The sequence below is a fragment of the Phaenicophaeus curvirostris genome, chromosome 8 (assembly GCF_032191515.1).
Source record: "Phaenicophaeus curvirostris isolate KB17595 chromosome 8, BPBGC_Pcur_1.0, whole genome shotgun sequence".
Lineage (NCBI taxonomy): Eukaryota > Metazoa > Chordata > Aves > Cuculiformes > Cuculidae > Phaenicophaeus > Phaenicophaeus curvirostris.
Genome location: NC_091399.1, coordinates 25,812,238 through 25,827,133, shown reverse-complemented (window position 1 = coordinate 25,827,133; position 14,896 = coordinate 25,812,238). Strand labels below are relative to the sequence as shown.

General features: G+C 38.3%; 1 protein-coding gene across 1 annotated transcript in view; it reads right to left on the bottom strand.

The window, feature by feature from the left end:
* Window positions 1–14,896, bottom strand: part of LOC138723727 (vitellogenin-1-like) — a 74,608-nt gene that overhangs the window by 30,913 nt on the left and 28,799 nt on the right. Inside the window, exons 4-12 of the mRNA XM_069863088.1 lie at window positions 12,630–12,650; window positions 12,253–12,404; window positions 9,546–9,797; window positions 7,200–7,361; window positions 6,392–6,543; window positions 3,557–3,707; window positions 3,303–3,460; window positions 3,024–3,189; window positions 1,461–1,583 (exon numbers count right to left, since the gene is read on the bottom strand). Of these exons, the coding sequence (XP_069719189.1) occupies window positions 1,461–1,583; window positions 3,024–3,189; window positions 3,303–3,460; window positions 3,557–3,707; window positions 6,392–6,543; window positions 7,200–7,361; window positions 9,546–9,797; window positions 12,253–12,404; window positions 12,630–12,650 (1,337 nt within the window). The remainder of the gene's footprint in view (window positions 1–1,460; window positions 1,584–3,023; window positions 3,190–3,302; window positions 3,461–3,556; window positions 3,708–6,391; window positions 6,544–7,199; window positions 7,362–9,545; window positions 9,798–12,252; window positions 12,405–12,629; window positions 12,651–14,896) is intronic.

Below are 14,896 nucleotides of genomic sequence, written 5' to 3'. Positions count from 1 at the left end.
TCAATTCACTTATTTTAAATATTTTAAAATTCTTTTTGTCCTCATGAATAGGACATTTATTCATAGAACAAGCATAGCCAAGAAAGCTGCAATGAACAGCTTCTTCATCATTGTGCCTTAAAGTTATCCAGTAAGATTTTTAAAGGAAAAAGAAAAGATTAGGAGCTAGTTTCCATTGCCCTTCAGGGTGAGTTGGGAACCCTGCAGTAATGCTTTTCGAATATCTCTGTCTAGTAGTTGAAAAAAGATGCAAAAATGCAGATACAGTTGAGTTCTTCAGACTTTTATATAAGATTTCTGAAGATATGACAGTTGTGTCCTTAACTTCAGCTGCGACAGACGCTTTTTATTGTGGATTAATAGCTGGCAAGGGGATCATTGAGCCATTTTACAGCTTTCATTGTAAGCATGTGGTTCATGCTTACATTTACTTGGCAAGATTAGAAATACTTGTCTGGGGGTGAATATGAGGAAAGAACTAAATCCAAATAGAAAACTGTTTTCAGTGCTAAAAAGCGTCTCTAAAAAAGAAACCCTGAGATGTTAGAGAGTAATTTCAATACCATTCCCATGCTTCAAAATAGCACATTTGAGATCCACTGATGGTGCAGAAAAAGTCCATTTGATATTACTGATCAAATGAATGAACATTTAAAACCTATTGAATAAACTTGTACAGTCATTTGCTTCAGCAAAGAATTTCCATTCGTTGGCACTGGGTTTAGATTTAATTTGCTCAAGAGCATTGGTGACACTCATAACACAAGAAGACACAGGTAGGAATGTCAATCATGCCTGTATACTACAAGAAAATAATCATGCCAGGTGCACAATGTGTTTGGAACACCCTGTTCTACTGGAGATGGTGGACAGACCAATATCAAAGACTGAAAACACCTATTTTTCTCTTCCTCTCTATCACTAGCTGGGGAGCACGACCTCTGTAAACCATGACACGGGTCTCTAGAATGAGGAAATGCTATTATGGCCCACCTACACTATTTTCAGGCCCACTAATTAAAAACAGCGCAAAACAGGAAGGGTATGACAATTATTGAAGGCTTATAGTCCACGTGGATGGCTGGGCTCTGCTTCTGGCTGAGGAATGGCTGGGCTAAATGACTTTGGGCAAAAAACTGGGCTTTTGTGTCACTTAGTTTATTTATAAGTATATATAAGTACCTATATTTAAAGCGTTTCAGAGCAGTGCCATAGGATTTCATTAATAATTGGCAATAAAGCACTCAGACACTCAGGTAGAATGCGCTATGAATTATATGCTTCTTCCTCTCACTCTCTCTCATGTGTTAATCTAAAGATAAAAATGCTGTATTTAACCAACTGGGGTTCTTTCCTGCAAAAAGAAACACTATAGCGAAGTGAAATACAGGTTTCTGAATAATGAAGAAGGAACTCAAGGTTTAATTTTTCTTCAAAACAATAAATAACAACGTGGTTACCTGGAGACATTCAGAGCAGGAGCCTGATGAAGAGCACTGTTTGTGGCACATTGATGCATAGCTGAGATGGCAAATCTTTCCAAGCACAGTACTTGAGCGTGGGCAATGTTTTTTCACAATGAGCTGGGGAGAAAGCAGTTGTTCATTAGCACCGTTAATGAAGAGCAGTAATATTAAAATTATTTTTCTGCCAAGCACAAGGCAAAACCAGGCTTTTGATATTTTTCTATCAATGGATTTATAGTTAATCAGTGGATATTAATATATTTGAAAATGTAATTGTAAAGTAATTCCAAGTAACATCTGGAAGGCAGATCTGTTGCTTTTATAGCGTTTCAGATTTACATTTGGCATAGGCTGTAATCCAAAGGGAGGAAATCACCCAGTTATGGAATGGAAAACCACGTTTTATTCAAGAAACTTTAATCATTGTTTTATAATTGCCGTAGCTATGGGTATAAAAAAAATTGAGATATGTCATGAATGGACCTCAGCACTTTGAGCAGACAGGAATTTTCCCCATAAACGTAGAAGCTGACAGGAGACGCCAGCCCACTGCTTCCTTCAGTGGGAAGCTGAGCATTACCGCACCATAACAGCCAGGGTTTTGATGGCTTTCACAGAGGACAAAACTCTAGCCTGAGATATGACAGGCTGAGAGAGCTGGGCTTTTTTCAGCCTAGAGAACAGAAGGCTCTGGGGAGATCTCATAGAAGCCTTCCAGTACTTAAAGGGGGCCTCCAGGAAAGATGGAGAGGGCGCCTTTTGATCAGGGATTGAAGGGAAAGGACAAGCAGGAATGGTTTTAAGATGAAAGAAAGGAGATTTAGATTAGGTATTAAGAAAAAGTGATTTCTTCTGGAGTGGTGAGACACTGGCACAGATTGCCCAGAGAAGTTGTGACTGCCCCATTCCTGGAGGTCAGGCTGGATGGGGCACTGTGCAACCTGATCCAGTGGGAGGTGTCCCTGTCTGTGGCATGGGTCTTTAAGATCCCTTCCAAGCCAGACCACTCTCATTCTTACTAGATATGTGGTCTCTATCTATAGCAAGAAGAGAAATTCCTGCATCTGAGGCTAGATAGAGACCCTGCAGAAGAGGAAAAATTTGTAAAAATCATTAGACTTTATCCTATGTGGGCCCCACATTGGCATAATTTCCTGGAGTCTGACAGATCTGTTCAAATTTACACCCATCCGGCTAGGTCAATCAGGAAGAACACAGGATATAACAAGTAACTAGCCTCCGTAGATACACAGGGATCTAATCTGATGTAACCATAACATACATCTGGGCAAAGGGACACTAGGACTCACTGTTTACAGCAATAACCTTTGTCACTGGGAGGTGTTTTGGTCGTTCTTCCCTGTTTCATTCTGGATTCATTTTTGCCCTTTTGATTTGAATTCTCCTCCCCTTAAGACAGTCAAGAAACAAACTATGTTCAGCTTCACTGTATAAAACCTTTATATTTTCAGAACTCTTGCATTTTTTCCAAAGGAATAAATAAAACAGATGTCAATATCAGTAGACAGTGATTTAAGAATGTTTAGAGAATCCTACTGTTGCTTCCTCCATCACTTCCCGAGTTGGTGAGCTTGAGTGCAGAGCCACAAGCACCGCCTGAGCTGCTTCCCAGTTGGTAATTTCTTGCTTTTCCATTTTCTGTCTCAGGAACCTGAGAGCACGGTGACTGGCAACTGCAGGAATAATATCCAAAATGTAGTGCCTGTAATGGGAAAGGCAAGGACTATTTTCCAGATCTGCATTTGAATACAATCATTCCAGATGGTCTCCAGCAGAGTTTATCAGCAGAAGAACCACTATTTGTATTGCTTGTACCTGTACACTGGCTGACTGGAGAACTGCTTCCACACTGACTCGTAATCCTCCTCATTTGCTGCACGGAAAAGGTGCAGAAGCTTGAGGGCTTTTGCTGGTGCATCACTGGGAAGCTGTTCAGATGTGGTCTCTACTAGGTCTTGCAGACTTTCCTCTATCTGCAGGAAGATTAAAATCATGAAGCTCACACATTTTTTTTTCACACACGTGGACTGCAACCCCAACAAAGGGTCAATCCAGTAGCTGAATTTTACCTGGCTTTCCACATTTTTTATTTTGAATAAGTGGATAGGAAGCTGGAGCAATTCACTGCCAAACTGGTATTGAAGTGACCCCCGATTCTGGAATTCTTTTGGTGGGACCTCTGCGATGTACTTTTGCACGTCAGTCAAAGCAAGTTTCTGTCTAGAATGGAGGAACCCAGGGAGATAACATCATGAAACACAAAGCACAAACTAAAAAGACAACAGTGTTTCTGCCTCCTTGCATTGAAATAGAACAACAGTTGTTTCAAAAGGGTTTTGTTATTGGGTATTTACAAACAGATAAATTTGTATATGATGCTCAGAACTCTACTCTGAGATGATGTGCAGTTAGAAAACAGGGCACAGATTGCAGCCAGCCTTTGCCTTGCTTTGGGAATAATATGGCTTGAGAATTTAAGGAAGAAGTGGGAGGTGAGAAGCTATGGACTGAATATCACAGGAACTGTGTGTTGTGTCTTAAGGAGTAAATTAGGGACTAGAGAAAAATAACTGATGGGGAAAGTTTTTTAGAAATTATCACCTAATTTAAGCCTTTTAAGAAGTTCATAAAAGGTCTCACGCTTCTGTGCCTCCTGGAAGCTACAAAAGGAACTGAAAATTGTTAGATCCAATAAGAAATGCTACAATCTTTTTACTTGCACTGTTACAATTTCCTCCCCATTTTGCCTGGCAGTATAAACGTCCTGGGGACTGCAGAAGAGAAAAGATTCTCATGAAGTTTCAAATTGGATTTCCCAAACAAGGGGGGCCAGATGAATTCAGGATTAGTACTCAAGTTTTTGGAACCTTTTCAAAGAGTATCAAACCTTTATCCTTTGTTATTAAGAATAATTCCAATGAGAGACTGTCTTTGTAAACATTTTATATCCTTGCTATATTTTCTGCTAAAAGGATGCATCCTATCCTGCCAATTATATTTAATATAGGTCATTTAGGACACAATAATAAAGTTATGCATTTGCACTGAACAACTGAAAACGTTCCAAAAGCAATATCGTTGTGCTAAACAATATCTCAAAATCTTTGTAGAAAATTGGTGTGTTTATTCTGGAATCTCTTTGATGATCTTCTGTATCATTTCTATCCACTCCTTCCATATGGATTACAGGGAATTGCTGCAGAAAATAGCATATAACTGCTTTGCAGACAAGCCAGTAGAATTTGAATAGAAATTACTACAGAATCAGCAGAGACTTTTTCTCTCTTGAAATTTTATACAATATTATTGAAAGGGCATTTGGGTCAGTAAGTATAATGCCAGGTACACTTGGACAGATTTAACTCCCCCTTCCAGAACATGATGAATCTATTATGCCTTCATCTTCATCATTTTGGGAAGAGATATATCTGCCTAGAATAGATGGGAAAATGTTATACTCCAAAGAGAAGAGCGAATGAATACTAAGTATAAGATTAAAATGGTGAAACAATAGTAAAACCTCTCTTGGCTGCATGAGGCTTATGCTGAACAGGTCTGAAAACATAGCTCCAAATATTTTAAGTCCTTGGTGTTCGATTTTTCTTTCTCTCTTTTTTTTTTCCCCCCCCTCTGGTCTTGGGTGATATATCCACATCTTCCCAGTCATCTTCTATTTGGCCCCCTCTGCTGGACAATGCAAAAGAAAATGGGAAAAACCACTACGTTTTCTGGGGGCTCAGTACCTGATGGCAAACAGTAAGGAAGACGGTCTCTGCAGGCTTGCAAAAGGAGAGTTTAGGCCAGTAGAAGTCCACTGGCTCCAGATTAATTGCTCACTTACAACAACCTATAATTTGATAAAAGCACTACAGTTGTGCCTATCTTCAGCTTGACTGAATGAGATAGTAAAGCCACTTTCACCTTTGTTGGCTTTTATTTTGGTTAACCAAACTGAACATGCTCATCTTATCAATGGAGATAATCAATGAATTATTGACATGCATTGAAATTAGTGACGTTAGTTTCCAAAAATGTGTATTATACCAATAGTTCCTTGCTGAAGCTAATGGAGCAATGGAAGATTACAGCAGCTAGAGTGGGACTGAGATATATCTTCTTCTATACAGTAACATTTATGCATAAAAGCTTCTCTGTTCAGTAGGGCAGCCCTGGCTACAGAGGCCATGACTAGAGCAGGGAACTAAAAATTGTTTTCAGTAATGATTTTGAAGAGGGTGAAAAAATTTTCAAACACTGAAAGTTTGAAGGCTTTAGCTAAAAATGAGCAGGGTTTTGATTTCTTCGACAATCTTACTCTCATTTTGCCCCACACTTTCTTAAGAAATATGCAAAATTTGCTGCGGAAAAGTAAATAGATTTTATATGCTTTGTGGCCAATCTTCTTGCAATAAAACCCAATTTCCTATCAAGAAACTGTTTTGATGGGAGATTTGCAAGCAGCCCACTGTACTTAGGAAGTATATTGGAATCCAAAGTCCTATCTAGGTTTCTTGTGAACTAGTCTCTAGGGTTTCTTACTGCATTATTATTTTCTGGGGAACTCTCTTTCAGTGAGTAACTGTCTCTCAAAGTATTTTACTGAAAATATATTAGTTCACAATTTTTCAGGTGGAATTACATTTGTTTTGGCTTTTATGACATAGATCAAATATTCCTGAGGAATAAAATAGTCAAACCCTGACAAGTTTAGCTAACAAAATTTGGATAGTGATGTCCATGTTTTTGACTTACAACTAAGAGAAGGTTGTTTTTATGAACTGTTTGGGATTTCATGGAATTAAATACTGACAAACAATAGGCTGTGGAAGTAAAAGACTTATTTCAGTTAGGGAGTTAGAGCAGATGCTGATTTAGTTGCTGAATTAAAGGCATATGTACAGTACCTTGCTTCTACTATAGCATTTCCTCCTGTTATCTCATTGAAGGGTGCAAACTGGTGGATTTCCTCAACATCAGCTTGTGTAATTACAGCTTCATTACGTGTATATTTAATTTTGTAATTGTAAGTAGCAGTGGCTCGGGAATTCTTGTTTCTCTTTAGAATGTAAAAAAGGAAAAAGATAAAGAAAACATAAAATCACTGAACTTTTAGATTCTGTGGCTAGAAGCTATTACATCACCCGCTTCAACCCACTTCCCAGGGCTGTTTTGTTCCTTGACCATACGAGCGCTTTATGTGAATTCTGGGCACACACTTTGATGGGAGAGGTCAGGTGTGCTGCCTGGCTCCATTACTTTTACTGCTAAGAAATGTTAGCTGTTTTTTCCCTTTCCAAAATATAAGTAATTGGTTATTCCCTTGAGAAGGGGACACATTTTCTGAGAACAGCAGTGTAAGCCACATGATTTCTTATTTCAAAAACAGGATTATAATAAGATGCAGCAGTACCTATCTTGAAACCGGTCATCCTGACAGTTTTTCATTCAGCAGAGTAGGTGAATTAACACATGCTGATAATTAATTGTTTCCAAACCAGCTAGTCCAAGCTAGCTGAAGTGTCTGCAGTATATAATAGCCTGCAGCACAGACCTCTGCTGCTCTGTGGATCTGATTTTCATACAGAAAGACAATGTTGATAACCAGATACAGAAGATCTGACTCCTCTCTTATTTTAAGTGCAACAAAGCAAGAGATAACATGGATGCCAAATGAATTCATGTAGATAAATATAAAATGCATATACATAATACCTGCTGGCAGGACTGACACGGATAAGTGTACGCTGAACCTGTGACCATTTGAACTTTCTCTTCACAGCTGTTCAGGTCCTTGGATTTAGTCACATAGACTAAGCTTGCTCTCTTGTTTTCCTGGATTATATATGTTGTGTTGCAAATACCTCCAATCCCAGCCTGGCAAAAATGAGAATACAATCAGAGAAGTTCACCCCTATGTAAATCTTCATCAAATACCCTCACAGACTGTCCTGGTTAATTCTGTATTTTCCAAATTCTCAATAGTAATTAATGCTTTTTTAAATTTTATTTTATTTGAGATAATCTCCAGAAGCAAAATTGACTGGTGCCTTCATCTCTTTTTCATGTGTACAGGTTTCCAGTAAGCCAAATCAGAGTTTCACTGAGAGAACTAAAATTCTCATGTTTCACTGAGACAAGATCTGGAGCCTCAGAAAAGGTGACTAACAATTTCCAGCTTGAGCTATCGATTATGAAATATGATTTAAGGAATATTCATAAAATGTGCCAAAGTAATTTGATCAGTCAGAATAAAATCTCAACAACAAAGTACTTTAAAGTTGGAGATGACATTCTACCCTTAAAATCTGCTTTTATAGACAGCTTATAAATACCAATGGAACAGGCCTTGCAGTATCAGATGATACGTCACTATATGAACAGCAATAATTAAAAAGAATTTCAGGACAGATAGTTTTGATTGTGGGTTTTTTTGAGCTTGCAATTTTAGCTCAGATCTTCAATAATATATCAAAGCATATATATGTATAAAAGCTCTTAAATCTCCTCAGTCAGTGAGGAGATTTTAGGAGTGAAAAGTATTTGATTGCATTTTAGGAGGAAGGGTTATTTCCACAATTTTTTCTTTTATTGTTATTGATAGCATAGCCACTCCAGAGAGCAGCTCTGGGCTATGTCAGAACACCAAAATGGTGATGCGGTGGCTGCAAGGCAAGACATACCCACTTCATCTTTGGCTTAACAGTATTCCTGAAGAATACACCCACTGTGTCTTTGGTAAGGGCTAGAAATAAGAATAGCTCAAGCTTTTTAAAAGATTTGTACTCTATAAATATAGATGTGGGACTCCTCTGCTGACTGTAGGGTGTGGTAAGATATCTCGACTTTAAAAATGGGAATGTCCAGCCCATCAGGGTCAGTGGGATGAAGCAGACTCCTCCCTAGCTCAGCTTTTTAGCTGTGTGCAGTTCACGGCTAGCTCAGATGCCTTCACACTGCACCCTGTGGGATGTGGTATGGACTTTCCCAGGTTAGTCCTTTAAACCTTCCTGCAGGTCCTAATAACTCTCATCTTCCTTTAAAGAGTGACTTGAGATTGTCAAGCAAGGGTGCCAATGTTTGTTAATCAGTTACTGTCTGAGAAAACCAAAGAAAACTTGGAAACAATTCTAGGAAGTGAAGTCACATATATTGCTCAGCAGCAAGATTAGGACATATTGCTAACTGAATTAGAAAGAATGAAGATGTAAAACTAGATAAAAGAAAATACTGCTGCAGAATATGTGACACCACCACCTGAGTTTTTATGTGCAACCAGCAGCTTGAAAATATTAAATCATGTAATTCCTTTCCCAGAAACAACTCTACTTACATAAAGATACATTTTTAAAAAAATTAAAGTTACTCCGGTCTGCATTTTCAATAAAATAACATGAAAGTATAATAATTTCAAGGTTTTTGCTGATGTCTGAATTGAATGTAGTCTAATCAATGTAAATATGGTTTTGCAAAAACTAAACACATTGCAATTTCTGTGCTGAATAGAATATCAGATGATTCACCTCGACTAAGATATTAAAACCTGAAAAACAGTGGAAATTCCAATAGAGCATCAACTGCAACTGTCAAAGCTATTACAGTAATGTCATGGCAGATGCACTGTTTTCCTCCTAAAGAGTAGCTAGAAGAGATTAAAGTATATATGATTGGTAGAAAAGTCAAATTACTGTTATTTTAGCTTTAATATTGTGCTGTATGTTAAAGCTTGTTTTAATACAGTATTCAAATTTTATGTAGGCTTCTGTTTTCACAGGAGTTTACTTTCTCTAGAATCACAACGCAGATTTTCTAAGGGTCTAATATTGCAAATACGTTTTCTGAAATACTTTAATCAGCCAGATTAAAAATTCTGCTATTCTGTTGTCCTGTTTGGCTAGAGCTCTATCAAATATTGTCTCATAAGAGCAACTTAATCATGATTTCCCAAGGTTAGGTGTTTCTTGTTAGTGAAGGTTATGTCAAAGATAAATTCAGAAAATGCAGTAGAAGAAGGTTTATTCAGTAAGAAAGCAATGACAACGGCCAAAACAAAAAGCTCACCTCCTGTAAGCTGTATGAATGCTGCATCTTCTTTAAACTTAGCTCCAGCAAATGCAAAATCCCTCTGTAGATGTTAAGAGCATCATCCGAGACAGAATCAGGAGCCATAAGGCTTCCAACGTGGCCATTGCTGTACTCGAACTTGATAGGAGTGCGAAGTTGCCCGGTTAGTACCTGGGTCAGCTTGAGTGATCGAGAGAATGAGCTTGTAGGCCAGACACCATTGTATTCTGCTGCTTCGATTGAGTGTACCTAGAACAAAGAGGGAACATAATACCTCTTTAATTTTTTCAGTTAACTTTTTTTTCAATGCACATAAAGATCTAGAGCTTTACTCACATGAAAAAAAAAGCACTTTTAAAGAAGACAAAGCCTCTTCAAAGGGAAAACTTAAATATTGTCATTTAACACTGCCAGTATTGATATTCATATTTCCATATATAAAAGGAAAGAAAGTAATGGAAATGATGTGACATTTCCACAGACGCTGCACTCTTTTCTGTTTCATAGATAATCCATATTGCCAAAGGTAGACTTGTATGAAGAAATGAGCCAGAGAAGAGCCACACGAAGCAGGTTATTACCCAAAAGTAGCATGAAAGATCTGCAGGAAATTGCAGGAGGAAGTTAATGTTGTAAAAAGCATCATTAACTCCTGTTGTGAACTCTGTCGTCTCCCTCACTGGGGTCACAGAACACAGATAGCAGTCAGAAACTAATAACAATGTGGCTGCTGGGCCAGCCAGATAGTCGTAATTAGTCTGAGCAGAGGAGAGCGGATTACAAAAATTGTCCTTCCCTATGTGTTTTGCCATGGAGCCAAAGGCTCAGGCATTGTCGACCAGCCCTGCTCTTCACTTCATTCTCCAGCCTCAACATGGGGCACATCCAAGTAAGTAGAAAGTTGTGCTAAGCTCTGCATAGCTCGAATGATTCCTGCCCCGTGGGAACAGGGCATGTTTAGCTTAGTTTCTCAGAGGACCCTTCCCTTCTATGTATTTTGACAACTTAAAGAGACTTCTCTCCGCCACCTCAGGCTGGCGATGCGATGCAAGACATGGATTAATTTCTCAAAAAGCCACACGAACTAAATCCTCATCCAACAAATCACTGGAGACTGCGCTTTCATATTTATTTTTGTTATTGTTGGTGGAGATCACTGCCAACCCCAGTAAGTGAAGCTTACAGAGGAAGCTGTTACCGAGCAAATCCCTCATGCTGCCTCTTGGACATGCTCCTGGCATATTGCACACGGGCAGGTTTGGGACTGCTCTGCAGGGTCAGGGTGAGGTAGTTTTCCCCAGCCCTCAGGGCCCAGGCAGGACTTACGCAGTCTGCAAGGTTTTGAACACAGCTGGCAATTCTTACTTGTGGGTTTGCGATGAAAAAAATTGTCAGCTGGAAACCGCTCCGGGAGCGCAGCTTTTTGCTTGGGCTGAATGCGAACTAGGAGGCTACAGATGAAAGATTAATTCCCTGAACCATACCTCCAAACTGCCTAATTTAAATATAACAGCAGCAAAATAAACTTCCCAGAGCAGAATGGAATAAATGCATCATTACCTTTCACTTAGAACTTGCCACAAAATCTTGTGATTGTTTTCTAGTCTCTTCTTTTTCTTACCTGAAATTCTTCCTGTATTGAGGTTTGAAAAGAAACCCTTTCCCCAATGCATTAGGGCATTTTAGAAGGTTTCGGGGAATGGCAGTTTTGGTGAAGACTCACCTTGGCACACCAAGAGATGTTTTGGCAGGAATGGAGTAGGTTGTGGGCCAAAGACAGGACTGTTTCTGCCTCCTTTCCACCAAGGAAGCCTCCTCCTCACCAGTGAGGATGTATAGCTCTTATTTTCCTTGGGTTTTTTGGTTTTTTTCCAAAAAAATCCAACCATTTGCAAAGATCATGGAAAAACAATGTTTCCTGCCTAGAGCTATTATAATCTGAATTTATAAAAATACCTTATAATGGAAGACAATTCAGGCTGGAAGTCTACAGCGTTTACAAGCATTTATCAGAAAGTCACCAGTCTTTTTAATCTGCACTTTTCAATTTGCTAAATAAAAGCTTTTAAAAAGATCATTTTTCCTTCCACACATACAGAAGACTAAGTGGAGTTTGTGTAAAGCAATTGAGGGGTGCATTTCAATACATTCATTAGAAGCACGTATAGGCTTCTGTTAAAGGTAAAGTGATTTTCACATAATCAAAACTCCTAGTAATTACTCAGCATGCAGTAAAAATATACAACTGAGGGTGACAAAGAATGTCATTTGGGACTCTGTAGAAAAAGAATCCACCAGATGACATTAATTATGCTAAATATTGAATCATATCCAGCTACTGTCGTATGTTTCATTGCCTTTCATTTGCTGGTTACAAAATCAGTTGATTAAATAATCCTAGGTTGTACAGTTTGGAACAATTGGATTGATCCAGTAATAAATTATTGGGCACTTCTAATTACATTCCATTGTCTCCCTGGCCACAAAGCAGAAGAAATCCTTCAAGCCTAAGGTTGGCTTGAGCTGAGAATTACCTGGCAAAGTGCAAATAGAATTTAGGGCACTACGTAAGAAGTAATAGTGTTAGTTACATTCTCCCTGGGTAAGCATAACATATGATGAAACTTAATTACTTCCCAAAAGCTTAAAAAAGGAGTCAAATATGAAGAAAATGTTACCTTTCAAATGCAATACATTTTCTTACCCTAATAAGACAAAGTTTTGGCTCAATACTACTAATTTCCACTTTACTATTTATCCTTATTCCAGCTCTTGCAAATCCTTTCTCTGGAAGTCCACTGAGAAGCACGCTTTCATAATCAAACATATAAACCTTGTCTTCACTGAAATCAGGTTCTGCAAAGAAATGGTTCACATAAAACATTACAGAAACTGTACAGAACATACTGAAGTACCTATTTTAGAATGCATGAAACAAAAAAAGATGAATTTGTTCATTTTTGTATTGTACCTGAACAAAATTAGCTGTTGTAAAATTATATTAAACATTGATATACTTTTCAGATTCTATTCTAAATTTCACTTATTATAATTATATTAGCTGATAGGAAAATTACTTACGGTAATTAAGATGCTGACTCCCTGAAAGAGAAGGACAAAAAAAAAAAAAAAAAAAAGAGTAATGAAACGACAAAGTAAGAAAAAGAAACAACCCAAAGTCTTAATGTATTTTAGGATGAAAGGCTTGTACATATGGCATAACTCTTTCTAATTAACTTTACTTCTAGTTCAGCACATAGCCAAAAGGCTTTTTTTCCCTAAACCCCAAAAAATTTGTCATAAAAATTTTTTCTATAAAATGTTACAGTTCTTGTTGTAAATGAACTATATTTAGCTTCTGAAGCCTTCTCCTGAATCCGTTTTAAATTTACCAAAGCAGAAAAGTTACTTACCAACCAGGGTTAAAACCAGGGCAAATATCAAGCCCCTCATGATGGGGATAAAGTAAAGGTGAACACGCTGGATTCTCTTATATAAAGGAATGAGCTATCACATGTTTCTTTTGGCATGTTAGTTTGACAAATAAGGGCATTTTAGAATGTGTACTGATCAATCAAAAAATAAACATTTCTCAGGTCATGGATGCTGACAACTTCAAATCACCTCATGTTTTCAACTAACTTACTTACTATATGAAATATAGATTTAATTTTTAAAATACCTTGCTTTGTATTTTTCCCCAATTTCTCCACATTGTACTTGTATAGTAAAATCATAATTAAAACTTCATATGAAATAAAAATAGTTGTTCAGTCATAACTGAAACAATTTAGCTTTTCTCCAGTTGTGTCTTCAGTCTTCTAATAATCTGCTTTTTCTAAGGGTCACAGCTTTGGAGGCATACATTGCCCTGTCACATTGAAACTCTACTTTTAGAGGAGAATTTATGATTGATTTCATAGATTTAGGATTGAGATACCATAGAGCTCATAGATATGCAACGAGAAACTGTCTTTTCATGGTATCTACCATAGCTGTCTTTGAAAACATATCTTGCTACCCACACCTCTGGAGACAAATCTTGTCAGTACGACCTTCACATAAGCTTCTGGCTAGTTGTCAAGTTTTATACTATGAAAACAGGAGGGAAATTAATTTCTCTGTTTATGAGTTGAATCTAATAAAAATCAAGTTACATTTCCAGAAGGACCTCAGTGAGTTTGGAATGTCAAGTCCTTCTCAGTGGGTTCTCACAGGGCTTTGGCTGCTGCCACTCTTGGGAAGGAAGATATATCCAGAATTTCCCACTCGTGGTAATAACTTTTAGACCAATTCTTAGCAAAACTAAGTCAGGAGTTTGTGCCCAAACATCAGTTATACATATTTTTTTGCAAGTGTTTAACATTTACTTTGAATTTAAGCTTTTCTGTTGGTCAAATGGTAAATTAAATATCACATAAAAAACCCACCTGGGCATGAGGATTACTGACAGAGCAGGAGGGAGAGCTCGGGAATGTATATCTGGTATTTCCTCTAGACTGTGGAAGGTACGACACACTTGCAAGTAAAGCACATGGTCAAGCAGCCAAACACCATCCTTCAGGAGGAGAACAAGGTCTTTCTCAGCTGTTGCTGTTCATGAGGAAGGAGAAGGGTGAAACCTGAGCACAGCTCCTGAGGCCTCCACCCTTGGGTCTGAGAATATATTTACCGCAGGCCCCATCAAACAGTCCCCTTTCATGATTACTTCATTTACTTGGAGTGATGCCACTTGACTGAGGAATAATGAAGTTTATTATTGTGGTGCCAATGCACCTGAGCTGCAATCAGGGTTGCAACTGCGCGACTCCTCCACTCTGCTGCACCTCTCTGCAGCTGTGCTGGCCAAACAAACAGGGGAAAGGCAGAAGTCAAATGAAGGCTGTTTTGTTTGGGCACCTTTGCTACTGATGCCTCCAGAAGTGTTGAGAATGCTCACATCACAGCTTGCTGTCATAAATGGAAAGATAGGGAACTAGACGGGTAGTCAGATCTTCCTTAAAATGAAACACGTCTAGTGAAAAATGGCAGAATATATAGAGTCATAGAATCATTAAGATTGGAAAAGACCTCTATGATCAAGTTCAACTGCCAGCCCAATACCACTGTGCCTACTAAACCAAGTCCTGGAGGGCCATGCCAACGTGCTTTTTGAACAGCTCTGGGGAAGGAGACTCAACCACTTCATTGGGCAGCCTGTTCCAATGCTTCACCACTCTTTCCATAAAGACATTTGTTTCTAATATTCAGTCTAAACCTCCCCTGACATAACCTGAAGACGTTTCCTCTCACCCTTTTACTTGTTGCTAGGGAGAAGAAACCAACACCCAGCTTGCTACAACTGCCTT